This window comes from Cetorhinus maximus, chromosome 24, assembly GCF_964194155.1.
Source record: "Cetorhinus maximus chromosome 24, sCetMax3.hap1.1, whole genome shotgun sequence".
Taxonomy (NCBI): domain Eukaryota; kingdom Metazoa; phylum Chordata; class Chondrichthyes; order Lamniformes; family Cetorhinidae; genus Cetorhinus; species Cetorhinus maximus.
The window spans coordinates 50,373,155-50,388,118 of record NC_135902.1 but is presented as its reverse complement, the minus strand read 5'-3'; the positions used below and the strand labels follow the sequence as shown (position 1 = coordinate 50,388,118).

The 14,964-nt window shown below is 40.0% G+C and overlaps 1 protein-coding gene across 6 annotated transcripts in view; it reads right to left on the bottom strand.

Moving 5' to 3' along the window:
• Positions 1 to 2,174: 2,174 nt before the first annotated feature.
• Positions 2,175 to 14,964, bottom strand: part of helz (helicase with zinc finger) — a 256,788-nt gene continuing 243,998 nt past the window's right edge. For 4 of the 6 annotated variants that reach the window (XM_078529015.1, XM_078529018.1, XM_078529017.1 and 1 more), the window contains exons 30-32: positions 6,516 to 6,768; positions 3,877 to 3,951; positions 2,175 to 3,512 (exon numbers count right to left, since the gene is read on the bottom strand). In XM_078529015.1, the coding sequence (XP_078385141.1) occupies positions 3,181 to 3,512; positions 3,877 to 3,951; positions 6,516 to 6,768 (660 nt within the window). In that variant the 3' untranslated portion in view covers positions 2,175 to 3,180. The remainder of the gene's footprint in view (positions 3,513 to 3,876; positions 3,952 to 6,515; positions 6,769 to 14,964) is intronic. The other 2 variants (XM_078529019.1, XM_078529021.1) reach the window with 1 other exon arrangement.

Genomic DNA, 14,964 nt, shown 5'->3' with positions numbered 1-14,964 from the left:
AAGTATGGTATCAAGGAGCCCTAGCAAAACTGGAGTCAATGGGAATCGGGGAGAACTCTCTGCTGGTTGGAATCATAACTAGCACAAAGGAAGATGGTTGTGGTTGTGGGAAGTCAATCAGCTCAGTTCCAGTACATCACTGCAGGAGTTCCTCAGGACAGTGACCTCAGCCCAACCATCTTTATCTGCTTCATCAATGACCTTCCAACATAAGGTCAGAAGCGGGGATGTTCGCTGATGATTGCACAATGTTCAGCACCATTCGCGACTCCTCAGATTCTGAAGCAGTCTATGTCCAAATGCAGCAAGACCTGGAAAATATCCAGGCTTGGACTGACAAGCGGCAAGTAACATTTGTGTCATACACATGCCAGGCAATGACCATCTCCAACAAGAGAACACTCACCATCGCCCCTCGAAATGCAATGGCATTACCACTGCTGCATCCCCCACTATTTACATCCGGGGGGGTTACCATTGACCAGAAACTGAGCTGGGCTTGCCATAAAATTACTGTGGCTACAAGAGCAGGTCAGAGGCTAGGGATCCTGTGGCAAGTAACTTATCTCCTGACTCCTCAAAGCCTGCTCACCATCTACACAAGTCAGGCGTGTGATGGAATACTCTCCACTTGCTGGGATGGCTGCAGCTCCAACAATACTCAAGAAGCTTGACATCATCCAGGAAAAAACAGCCCATTTGATTGGCACCTATTCCACAAACATTCACTTCCTTCACCAGTAAAAAATGCCCATTTAAAGTGATGTTTCAGTGAGGTGAATGGCCCTTTCGCTGTCCATCCTTTCAAGAGGCAGGAAGTCAAACAGGAGTACGAAGCCAGTGTGGTGCACACAATTCCTTCACGTAGTGAAGTCTTGAAAAAAGCGGAGTTGTGTGCTGGATATTAACTCCCACACTGGAAAGAGGGAGTTGAAGGGAAAAAAGAAAAGGGAGACAGTCTCCCTTTAGGGCTGCTGTTGTGCGCTGTGCATCTGGCTTATACTCAAGTAGGACAAGTGTCATCTCAGTCCAAACAACCCAATTAAAAAAAAAAAATTGAAATTAAAATTAAAATTCCCTTGTATACAAATGAAACAGCTCATGTTAAGGATGTCTCCAATTGTACATCAGTTTAAATACAGAACGCCCCAGTATTTTCCATTTAGTTTTGGCAAATTAATGCAATTCTGGGCCAAATATTAAAATGAGTGATCACTGTAAAGACCTGTTGAATGGCTTAAGACAGTTGCAGATTAAGGTCAGGTGAGTCCAAACTATGGTCTGTGGGCAGCATGTGGTTCATGAAGCCAAGGCAACTGAGATGTATTTGTGCTAAACTATTTCTTATTCATGACTTATTCCTTTTGAATTTTTGTGTGCCTGCATGTTTGGAAGGGACCACTCTTGGCATCGTTGCCTTATTCATGAATAATTCTATTTCAGAACACCAGGATCCGTTAGTATTAGAAAACTCTGATGTATAGAAACATGGACTGAAATTTGTACATAAGGCTCTGGAGATATCGTGGTAGATACTCGTAGTCCATGAAAACAACAAGCACGCAATCCCTGCTCATTGTGTGCAGTAGAGTCTGACACAACCACACTGGCTATAGCCACCAGCGTTAAGCATATGCAGTGAACTTCAAACAATTCTACAGAAAAAGCAGACAAGAAAGTCCAATTTAAATACTTTAATACTGAACAAAAGAAAATAAAAGCAGATGGAAACTGTTACACATTTCCCGAGTGCAGCAGCTATTGCAATGCCCAGAGTAATGAAACAAAATTTATTAGAAGTTGGGGCTGGGCTGGGGGGTATTGGAGGGGGGGAGGGGGGAAAGAGGAGAGGAAAACACCTGAATAAAAACGTAACCCAACCACAATCAGGACAGAAACGTGTGAAAACAAACCCTGAAGGGGACCAGTGAAGGAAAACTGCAATGAACCAAAACCCGTTGATGTATAAGGTTAAAAGCACAGAAGAACAAACTTCAAGTTGCACATGTTCAATGATAACTGGTAAAATGCTGATCACAATGTTTAATCATTTTTCGGTGTGTGGGGGAGTTAGGGAGGAGAGGAGGAGACGTTTTGAACAGAATCACGCAAAAAGAAGTGATGCCACTCTGTAATTGTATTTCCAAAAACAAAAAAAAGTTAGAATATTAGAATTTTGTTGTATGTCATCACGTTTTAATGTAAACATCAAATAATGTACCAAAATTAAAACTACAGTAAAAGCTATGAAGTTCTACACAGTTGTGTAACCCTTCAAAGAAAAAAAAAGCCAGATTTAAAAACATTTACACATGCATAGTGAAGCCAAACAAGAACTTTTCTTTTAAACTAAATTCACACTTTTGTTTTAAAAGTTAATAATCTACTAAGCACCAGCATATCTAGATTTATTTCATCTTCATGATTCAATTTAAAAAAAATCTATCAAATTAACCGTAATGAGCAAAGCTGTCACCTTGTCTCAGAAAACAAATAAAAAGCAGAGCATGTGTGATGAAGGTGTGCTTATGTTTTCTGCAGTGATTTCTGCCTTTTTATTTAAAAAGTAAAAGCTTTGTGTCTAAACTGAATTTTAATATACATGTGTGTATGTTTATGCAAATATATATCCTATTTAAGTTAAAAGCAGTTTGTTTACAATAACACTTTACACAGAGTAAAATCTTTCAGTTGATCAAAATGTTTCTGAATGCAATTAACATTTTTTAAGAAACTTTGCTTGAAATGAAAACAAATTTTGCTGTCCTCCTCCTAATGTAAGCTGGCTACTTTTAGTACAGAACCCCAGCACTGTATGCTATTATATGTCAGCAAAGTATTCTTAAAAAGTGACTCGAAAATTAATGCTCTGCTTAAAAACTTTTTTTTTCCCCATTTTTTTTTCTGAGCTGATACAAGATTTACCCAAGCATATCAAAGATTTTTTTGTTTTTTTTTGTTGAAAGAAATAAGGTTGAATTTAGGAATCTATGATCAACTACAAAGTACATAAAGTAATGTAAAATATACACAGGATGAGACCCTTCTGACAAAATAAAACAAAAAAAACAAAAAAAATTATTCCAGGAAGTTTTGTCACAGAGTTGCTGAATACTTTTAACAAACTATATTTCTGACTGTTCTGACTCATTTTAAAATCTAAAAAGCAACAATATTTTTTTATTTGAAATAAGAGTAATACCCATTGCTACCTGATGAACTGCCTATGCTGAGTTCCTGAAACAAAGACAGGGGGTCGCCATTTTTCTTCGCAGGCTCAGGTGGAGGTTTAGGCTTTGGCGGAGCCCGTAATGCATTGGCATATGACATGACTGGTTTACTTCCACTTGCTTTCTGCTGGCTACTGGACTCTGTGATCTGGTTGTTGGAGAGGAGGGGAGGAAACTGGCCAAGGTGCTGGAGCACATTGTAGTTGAACGAGTTTGCTGACAGTTGCGGTACATTCTCGGGCTTCAGGTGCTCCTCTGGGGGTCTTAGTTTCTTGGATTGAACTGCAGCAAGAGAAAACAAAACAGTTAAAAGTCAAGGGGATGAAAAGGATTGACACAGAACAAGAGTGTGCCGACAATGCTGCCACCACAACGAGCAGGACTCAGTCCAAACGCCCCAAATGTGAAATGTCTATTGTATTTCAAAAAAAAACTAATTTTCTGGGTAGGCTCCTATTTTCATGCTGGAACTCTGTTTTTAAAACTGCGGACACGTTAGCAGGAGCACTAAGGTTGGGAAGCGGTAACAAGTAAATAGACAAGCTTGGGTGAAATAATATTCAGAGTAAAATTATTTAAATAGGCTCTCCTGTTGATTTAGGTGAATAAATAAGTTATTATATGGAACAAAGTAATACAAACTCACAGGAAAGTTCGTATGCTGAGTTAGCTGGTGCTGGTTGGGAAAGCAATCGGGCCACAACAGTTAACCTCAGTGCATCTGGGCGAGAGAGGGGAAATATTATTCAGGGTTCCTATGACTAATTCATATCCATCAATGCATGTAGATCCCTACCCCAAACAAACAGTCTCACATATATCATATAGGTTCATACATGAAGAGCTGGCACTTGGGCAAGGTGTGAGAGAGCTGCCAGTCTGTGACTCAGCCAAAAGAAAACTGGGGGCAATAAAGAATGTGGGTGTCGATGTTTCACAAAGCTCCAGTTTAAGAAAGCTTTTAAACAGGAGGGGCATGACACCAGTGGTACAATGTGCTGTGCCACAAAGTCATAGGACACGGGGTCACCTGTATAAACGGACAGGATAAGGCATCCTTGGCTGCTCCTGTGAACTGCCTATCTTGTGGTTATAAAGTATCATTTCTATAAGCCTGGGAACACGTTTCCCACAAACCTACACTGCAGGGAAAGAATGTGTGGAAAAGGATTCCTCAATTTAAATAAAGGGCACAGGACCAAACAAGAAAAAAAACATTTCTACTAAACACAGAGAAAAAAAAAAATCACAGGAAAAGACTGTGAAGACACCCACAGAGTTACTCCTATACACTAACTGTGCACCATATGGTGTGGTACTGAAACATACAAGCCAAAAGATCCCAGGTGCAATTTCTCAGATCTGATGGTTGACTTATTCTGAATTTCCTTCTGCTGAGAAGTGTGGGGAGGGGAAAGACTGGGGATTGGGGTGGGGAAAGATTGGGGATTGGGGACAGGACAGGATTGGTCACACCTATTACCTCTTCACCTAGTCAAATAGCACATTTGGACTGATGTGAGATAAGGGCCATTTTAGCAAAGTACCTGAGACTTGGTAGTATTAGTCAACAACCTTCAAACCCAACTGATCCAGTACAGAACACCCTACTGTGGACTGTGTCAACGTACTTCCTATAAGACTCACTTATGCTTTAAGTAAGACGGTCAGTTTAACGCCACTTTTGTGCTGAACCATAGGTAGTTTTATGCAATCGACTCACAACCACTTAGAAGTGGGTTCATTGTGTCCAAGCTGACTTCATCATTGTCTGCTGAAAGATTTTAATTTTATCGCTCTCACCCGGGGCTCAAAAGCTAGGCTCTAGTATTAAAAGGACAGGATGCCAATGCACTGTGCACCCTCTATCCCCCAGCACCACTATCTCCTTCAACTCTTTCAGATTGTTAAAGGAGAGTTGAACTCTGAGTGTAGCATACACTCCATTTTACATAAAGCAAATTGTTCCAAGTAGCTAGCATTGATATCCCACGCTTAGTTGGAAAGTAAAACTCACTGCAATTTCAATTCCTTCAAAATTAAAATATGATTTCAAGTTATAGGAAATGACTAATCCTGACTTAATTATGCAGCATTTGATATTTTCTTAAAGTAATGTTTAATATTAGTGTACATATCCACAAACATACCATCATGATTATATTTTCAAAATCTAAGTGCTGATTTTTCAAGACAGTTGCTACCTTCGAAATAATTTTCCCAGAATATTCATATTTAATTTATTTGTTGATTCAGAGACATTACTGAATTGTTTGTATGCAATATTTTAAATTGAAATACCCTTGATTACAAATAGCATCTATTACAATTAGTCTCTGCAGAAAGGTGCAGATTTTTATTGGAGATAATTAAATGGCTTTGAAGATTTCCTACTTCATTATATTCTCTGAAGGAGGCAGTCTCTATTCTAGTGATCTCTATCTATTGTTAGCAGCTTCCAGCTAAATCACTTCAATTAAATTTTTTCCCAAAGACATTTCGCAATGTTGGCTTTTGATATACAGGACAGCAGATTCAATTAAACTTCAGACTGCCAGGTTTTCCTCCAGGAATTACCATGCTGTGATATTTTCCCCCAAAGCTCTTTTTGTTCATTCCAAATTTACAAACCATTCTGTTTATGAGTTGACCTATAAAATGTTAATAATGCAGCTCAAAAGAGGCCTGAAATAACAGCCAAGGATTACAACCATTTGCAATTACCTCAAACCTCATTTAACTGTAATAGGGACAAACCCAATGAACTTTGCTGACCAACTGATAGCTTTTTGAAACCCAAAATGTTTCACCTGAGTATTTTTCATTATAAATTTCATCCATTTTGTGTGCCCTCACCACATGACACTTGCAGCCAACAGCACAATTCCTATTCGTGCCAATGGGATCTGCACGTCAGTCACTGGGAATAGCCATTCAAGCACAATTTTACCTCCCAGATCCTTTTGACCGAGACACACTACTTAGAACCATAGGAACGGCTATTCAGCAACTTGAGTCTGTTCTACCATTCAATTAGAATTCAATTCATGGCTATTCTGCATCTTACTCCATTTATCCACCGTGGTTCCATATCTGCTTGGTTCCTGGGCTGTCTCACCTCGAGTGGGGAGGCACAGAATGGAAGAGTGGAAACGGTGATTTTTTTTTTGTTAGCCAAGGGTATTCAGGGTTGCAAGAGGAGGGGGAAAGAGCACTCAGTTCTTAGTCAACTTAGGTAAATCAGCACATGGAATACTCCAAAATACAAAGATCAAGCTACCATACCTAAAAGGTCCCGTGGTGCCACTGTTCTGTTGGATCCATTGCACAGAATGTTTTGGAGGGCAGCCGAAGAGTTGGCATTCACCCACATCTCTGGAGACGTGTAGTTATATGAAGAATGATTGCTGTGGTCTTGAAGCTCCTTACATTGACTAAGATTGCCTTGAGGATTGCTAGAATCTTCAGGAAATGCTTGAACAGAACTGGCTGAAATTCTTCTTTGGTACAAAGGCCTTCCTGGTCCTCTGGCTTCATACTGTTTAGGAAATTATAACAAGAGGAGAACTTTGTTTAGTATTCAGTAGTATGGCCTTCCATTTCCTACACCAATAAAAACTTTATTGCATATATGTTTTATTTAAATCAGAATAATCCTCAAATATTTTCAGTTTTTAAAATGATGTTCCAAAAACCCAAATAAAAATCTTTTGCTCGATTGGTTAAGTATTTCATCAACATCAGACAGCTTTCATTTATAAACAACAGTGGGGTCCAGTGATAAAAGAAAAATCAGCATAGTGTCCCAGAGCAGTGCTTTGCTCTGCTGAGATTTCAACCCAAGGTGGATTAAATGGGCAGGGGTGAAGAGAGATAGTGATCTCTCCCAGAAATAAAGAGCAAGAGGTGAGGGTTGGAGAAGAAAAATTCCAATCACCCTTTGAGACTCATGACATCCTACCGCAGGGGCCCATTGGTGCAGTGTGGGAGTAGACATGCCTCGTCCTCTGAGATACAGGCAAGGCCGATGAAGAAAAGAGAACAAAATTTGTCCATTAAAATCCATTAAAAAATTAGCAAAATCAGTTCTATTTCCAAGTCATTGAATTGATTAATAGTAAGAGTTCCACAAATCTATTTTCTTCCCTTTCCTCTATTTCAGCAAGAATTCCTCTAAACTTAAACTACTGCAAAAATTAATGTTGAAGGTAAATATGCTGGATGACTTCACAGTCAGTGTAGAATCTTGCATTTTAAAAGTAATTGCAACTCTTTTTATCCACTATTTGTGTTATTAGTTTAGAAACACGAGTAAATATTACCATCAACGTGCATCTCCTAAGTAATTGACATTTACAGCACATTTATAAAAATTCAAAATTTATTCTTGGCTAGATATAGTGCACACAGTTAAATAAAGGTTTATTTGATTCTGGGGGCACTTTAATCCCACAGGCATTTTTTTCAAACCAGCACTTGGCAAGGGGCAATTAATTCAATGGTATAAATTAAGTAAGTGTTGCATGTTGAATGTGATATTTATGTAACAAATGTAGCCAGCCAAATGGGCAATCTGTTTCCATGCGGCATACATTTTAAAAGATAATTCTTCCAAAACTATGGGCCATACAGGCTTTGAAATGTGCACACTTATTGAAGAGTCTTTTATTCTGGGATTGCCATTATTGGCAAGGAAATAGCAACCACCTGAAACAGGACCTGCATTTTACAGAAAGATAACACATTGGGTGATATTTAATGGAGGCCATTTACCTTAAATCAGTGTCCTGTGGTTTTTGACCCTTCTGCCAATGGGAACAATTCCTCTCTTCATCTAGACCTCTCATGATTTTGAACACCTCTATCAAATCTCCTCTCAACATTCTCTTTCTCCAAGAAGAACAGCCCCAGCTTCTCCAATCTAACCTCATAACTGAAGCCCCCACCCCGGAACCATTCTTGTAAACTTTTTCTGCACCTTTTGTCATGCCTTCACATCTATCCAGTGATAACCAGAGTATTGTATCCAATGCTGGGCAAGACTGAACCAGTGTTTTATGAAGGTTCACCATAACTTCCATGCTTTTGTACTCTATGCCTCTATTTATAAAGCCCAAGATCCCACATGCCTCATTAACCACTCTCTGAACTTGACCTACCACCTCCTGAGTCCCTCTGCTCCTGCACCCACTTTAGAATCGCACCCTTTATTTTACAATGTGTCTCATTCTTCCCACCAAAACGTATCACTTCACACTTCTCTGCATTAAATTTCATCTGTCACATGTCTGCCCATTCCACCATCCTGTCTAAGTCTTCTTGAAGTCTAAAAACCATCCTCCTCACAACACTTCCAATTTTTTGTCATCCGCAAATTTTGAAACTGTGCCCTGCACACCCATGTCTAGGTCATTAATAATGGCAAATAGCTGGCCCCGAGTTTAAACCTGTATTTCAGTCCTGGGGTTCTGCTGATAATCACGAACCACTGAAAGTTTGTTTTGAAGTCATCTGAACCTTTGAGTGAATTACAGCTTTCCAACTGCTGCTAGCCATCTGTTACACATACAGAAGGCTTCTGTAATCTACTCTGATGTACTCTTCATCAATAAAGCAACAATGTCAGGAATGAGATATTAATTTGCAAATGTCAGAGCAGAGGAAACTCCAGGCAACGCTGAGAAAAACTGTCAGTTGAAACTCTTAAAAAAAATCCTTAAGCGTGCCATGGAATAAAATAAATATTAGCCATTTGCTGGAACACATCTGGAATTGGAACTTCAATGACTTGTTCAGGCCCCACTTGGTAAAAAAACTCTAGATAGAAAGAAGTATGAGTCAACCTAGCTGGAACATTTAAGAAGCTTGACATTTTTGTTTAATTGTTTGAATCTTTTGCATCATTCTGTCAATGAAGGACTGTATTTCTTTAAAGGGGAGAAAATTTGATGTACTGGTCAACAATGATGAGCCAATTATTGACCTTATTGAAAAAACGAACATTATTGAAACATGAATCATTCACTAGGGACCAACCTGTACTCAGGGTCTATACAGTCAACTTCATGAGAGGAGGGAATGGAAAAAAATTGATAGAAAAGTGAAAGGGGAGTGCTAACACATTGACCGTGGACCATAACAGCTATTAGGTTAAATAGTTGACCTCTCAACTGTAGAATCAGAAATACATGCCCAGGCAAAAATATTTCAATTCCCTGGGAAAATATTGGCAGTTTTCAACAAGAACACTAAATAGAATGCAGAAACACAAAAGTTAGAATCACAGGCCAAGATGTTCACTGGGGTGTAATTTTGCAGCAGGGGTGGGGTTGGGGGGGGGGTGTTTGGTAGAAGCTGTGGAGGTTTTGCTCCAAGGCACAAGTGTTTTTTGTCTTTACAAATAGGGCCCCCAGCAGAAGCCAGCCTCACTTACAGGCTTGGCTGCCTGTTGGGCAGGTAAACCTGGTTACTGACTGCCCCCACCCCCACAACACTGCTGCCAGTGGAAACAGTTTTTCCCTATCAAAACTACACTATCTGTAAAGGGAAGGAAGAAAGGGAAGTGAGTAAGATAGAAAGATTGATGAAACCAGTCCCTCTGTGCATAAGGGCCTTTTTCTCCCTCAGCACCCCAAGTTCTCAAGCAGTTCAGTCCAAATGTGGAGTCAGGAAAGGCAAGGGAAAAGGATATAAGCCATAAATCCGTCATGACAAAAATTAAATACAATATTTGAAATTAGCCACTTCTTTTTGCTACTATGTAAAATACCCAGTCTGCACTGCAAAACTTTAAAAATATAGCTGATACTTTACACAGCTGGATGTGCATAAAAAACAGCAAATACAGTCCGCTGAAAACTATACAACTGGAAATGCCCAAGTTTTGAAGTACCATTAATGTACATTGCCCAGTGCCTGTGACAGCAGAGTTGACTCCACCAAACACTGTTTGACGCAAGCTGTATTTAGGCTTTAGTCAAATGTTTCATTAATGGTGGTAGGGCTTGAACAAATGACAAATTTAGGTAATGCCAAGGTTTTAATGCAAAAACAGGATGGTAAGATGGTCTGGTAATTGAAGAATATACTGAAGGCCTACTGTAGGCTTGTCGGCTTTTGTGAGATACTACCTGTTTACAAAGGTGAGCAGAAAGCTTGCCCTTTCCTTATTTCTTTCTTATATTCATTTTACAATCACGATATATGAACAGGCGACCAGTAGAACATCTGGCAGGAACTAGGTGCACCCATTTTCCTGCCTGAATCAATATTGAGGCAAGCCTTTAAATGGGTGGCCAGCACTCCTATCCAAAATAAATCTAACCCATGTTTAAATATATGGGTATCTGAGGCCTCGTCCTTGTGTCTTGGAAATCTCGTCTTTGAAGTTCAGAGAAGTCATTCTTGTTCGTGCTCGTTTCTTATTTACCAGTTTGCCTTCCTTGTTTGAATTTTTTTGTCTAGAGTTTTGGAAAGGACCGTTTTTAGTGCTATTGGTGGATAAAATGGAAAACCAAGATTCATTAGTATTGACAACTTGAGATAAATGTAAATAAAAGGGGGCTATGTAGTTTAGACTTTATGTGCGGAACTGTAGAATTCAGGTCATACATTTAAGTGGCCCACAAAGGCAAACCCTGGAACCACTTATTGTACAAGGATGCCATCATGCAAAGTGGTAAAAGATGCCAACGTTACTAGCTCTTGTAACTGGTGCAAGCACATGTGGAGCAAGAAGGCATTCTAGGTTTGCCTGGAGTTTGACAGCTGGGTCCCACTGGGAGAAATGGTAGGGTTCCACTGTATTCCATTCATATTCCATTAATCGATTCATTAGTAAAAGCTCAGTTTAAAAACAAGTTTAAACTGATTCTTAATAATCTGTGATTCTTTGGTGACCTAACCCATCCAAATTACAAATGCTGCTTACAGCAGTAATACTCAATAGTGGAAGATGATATGACCTTGCTCCCTTTTTTATGTCTTCGCTTGTTAGTTTTAGCCCTGTGCTGTACACAGTCATGCAGCATTTGCAATGAATTCATTACCTCTGGCTTTTTTTTTTGGTTCTCTGTGGATAATAACCCGTCACACAGTCTTGATCATGTGCATCTTTTGTCTCCATTATCTGCTACTGCACAACATAATGAATGTTAAAAAGATATTAAAGTGTCACATTTTTGGGTATTTGACTGAAATGTGTGCAGTAGACTGTTTCTTTGAGAAATGGCACCATTTGTGAATGTGACTGGGGTGACATTGAGCAAGGTTCTGACTGGGGGAGGAGCAGGGGAAATTATCTTTAATGAATGCAGTGAGAATGTGCTGGTGCTTATCACCATTGAGTTGGCATCTCTGGAGGGTTTTTTAAAAAAAACATGTTAATGCAGTTAGAGGATACAGAATACTTTTCAGTGATTAGAAGGCATTAATCCAACTAAAGGGCTCAGAGGGCATGGAAACACAAAGGCGGAGCTGGGCTGGTCTAAACACAGTTAAAGTCAGAGACTAATATCACAGTTGCCTCCTTGTGAATAACATAAGCAACAGTTGCCGGGTAGAATAGAATTAGAATATTGCTGAAAAGAGAGACATGTTGCCAAAAATTCTCATCTCGCATTAATCAAGACAAATGCAAGAATGCCAAATTTCAATCTATCACAATTAATATTATAGGAGAGAAGGGTGCTGATTGGTTGGCAAGTCAACTCTGGCCAAGGCATTGCCATGGAGAAAGTAATTATAGGCTCCCAAGCTCCCTAAAAAGTGCCCAGTCTACCTCATATTACCCTGGTAGGCAAAGTATCTCAAAAATTTGAACACCAGATTAAGCAAGCTGTTTCACAGCACTACAATGCAGTGAAAATGCGAGTGGCTGTGCAAAGATGCTGCCATGAGCGAGAGACGGGGAGGGAGCGAGAGACGGGAAGGGAGGCATAGGGAGAGAGACAGGGAGAGCGAAAGAGAGAGAGAGACAGGGAGAGCGAGAGAGAGAGAGAGACAGGGAGACAGATAGATGGAGGGGCAGAGGGGGTTAAGAGGGGCTGAAGGGGGAGAGGCAGAGAGTTGAAATTTTCACCAGACGATGAGCTGAGAAGCTTTTTACACAAAACAGACATGACACTCGGGTCAAACAAATGCAGGATATGCTGCAAAAAAATAAGATTGTCGGTGGCTAGAAGCACCACAGCTTGCTTGAGGTAAGTTAAGGACCCTGATCTTGTGACTGGGGTGCGAGTGCTCGACTGCTTTTATTTTTGGTCAGTCAAGCATTTGACATGTTTGAGTCTTCATATCATGGAGATCAACAGAAGTAGAAGTTCTTATTTGCCTGGAGTGTATGCTCTCTCCCTGTAGGGGTATGTTCCACTTAACCAAGTCCAGAGTTGGCAGTGCTGCAGCTTAGGGATTCTATGTATGGTGCTCAGGAGGAGTACTGATAGACTTTAAAGGAGCAAATCAAAAACCCTTCTGATCAGTATAGAGCAGATATCCAGCGAGGTCTGCCAACCCTTTTGGACACTGGGTTGCGAAGGCCTTAAGCCTCCATGACAGGTCCATTTCTCCAGTTTCTATCAGCGAGCTGGGTGGTTGGTCAGTACGTTAGTGTACTGCAGATCTGCCTTGCCTAGCTAACAGATCACGGAGCCTGTTTATTACTTGTGCCACTGGACCTAAATATATCCATACAATATATAATACACACAGACACTTGCATAGCACATGTGCATCATACCCCAGACATCGGACATCCAAGTGTCACACTTTGTTAAGATGCAAAACAAGAAAGTCAGAATTTGACCTGGAGTCAGAAAATTAACAGCAATTTACTGAGCTCTACATGATGTCAACTCTCTCAAGTCCCTCATGGAATATTTGACCAGTAGCTTTAAAAAGGACAGGCCAGAGTAGCAGCTAATCATAAAAACCATGTTCTAGATTCCACACCACCTGTGAGCACTGCTATGGAGACCTGCTGCTAACAAAGGTGTTCTTTCATGTTGGTTCAACATGTTAAAGGTGTAATTTAATTTGCCAGTTAGTTGAAAGGAGTATTATCCCTTAAAATTAATTTTAATATTTGCCATCAGAGTCCACTTTACCTTAGAGAATCAATAACAGCTTTGAGGGGAAATGATAGACTAAATGAATCATCAAATGAGGCCATACGGGTTGAGCTCAGAAATAAAAAAGGGGTAGCCACACTACTAGGAGTGTACTATAGACCCCCAAATAGTGAGAGGGAGACAGAAGAGCAAATATGTAGGCACATTTCTGAGTGCAAAAACAATAAGGCAATAATAGTTGGGATTTCAACCACCCTAACATCAACTGGGATACAAACAGTGTGAAGGGCACAAAATTCTTGAACAGCATTCAAGAGTACTTTTTTGGCCAGCACATAAGCCCAACGAGAGGGAGCACAATTCTAGATTTAGTCTTAGTAAATGAAGCTGCGCAAGTGGATGAAGTAGCAGTGGGTGACCATTTGAGATAGCGACCATAATACAGTTAGATTTAGCATAATTATGGAAAAGGACAAAGATAGAACAGGAGTACGAGTTCTAAATTGGGAAAAGACAAATTTTATGAAGCTGAGAGGGGATCTGCTGAAAGTGGACTGGTTGCCGCAACTTGAAGGGAAATCAGTGAAAGGCATTCAAAACAGAGATTCTACGAGCACAGTGTGGACATGTCCCCACATAGAAAAAGGGTGCCAAATCTAAAGCCCCGTGGTTATCTAGAAGCAGGTTATCTACAGGGTAAGATAAAGCAGAAAATGAAAGCTTATGACAGTCACAAAAAAATTAATACATTAGAAAGCCTAGAGGAGCATAGAAAATACAGGGGTGAAAGAAATTTGGAAAGCAAAGAGAGGATATGAAAACATATTGGCAGGTAAAATCAAGAAAAACCCAAAGATGTTTTATCTGTCATTAAGAGCAAGAGAATAACTAAGGAAAGGGTGGGGCCTATCAGAGATATACAAGGTAATTTGTGGGTTGATGCAGATGATGTGGGCAGGATTCTCAATGAGTACTTTGTCTCTGTCTTCACTAAGGAGAGGGATGATGCAGGTATTCTAGTTAACGAGGAGGAGTATGAAATATTGGATAAGCATAACGAGAGGAAGTACTGGATGGTCTGACATCCTTGAAGTTGGATAAATCACCAGGGCCAGTTGGACTGTATCCCAGGCTGCTAATGCCATGAGGATCATTTTTCAATCCTTACTAGATACAAGAAGGTACCAGAGGATTGAAGGTCTGTGAACGTTATACCATTGTTTAAAAAGGGTTCAAGGGATAGCCCAAATAATTATAGGCCAGTCAGTCTAACTTTGGTGGTGGGCAAGTTATTAGAATCAATTCTGAGAGACAGGATAAACTGTCACTTAGAAAGGCATGGATTAATCAAGGACAGTCAGTATGGTTTTGTTAAGAGAAAGTTGATTCTTACTAACTTAATTTAATTTTCTGACGAGGCAACAAGGAGGATTGTTGAGGGTAGTGCAGTGGATATGGTCCACATGGATTTTAGCAAGGCATTTGACAAGGTCCCACATGGCAGACTGGTCAGAAAAGTAACAGCTTATGGGACACAGGAGAATGGGATGAGTTGGATTGAAATATGATTCAGTGACAGGAAACAAAAGGGTAATGATCGATCGATGTTTTTGCAAACGGAAAGTGGTTTCCAGTGATGTTCCACAGAAATCAGTGTTGGGTCTGTT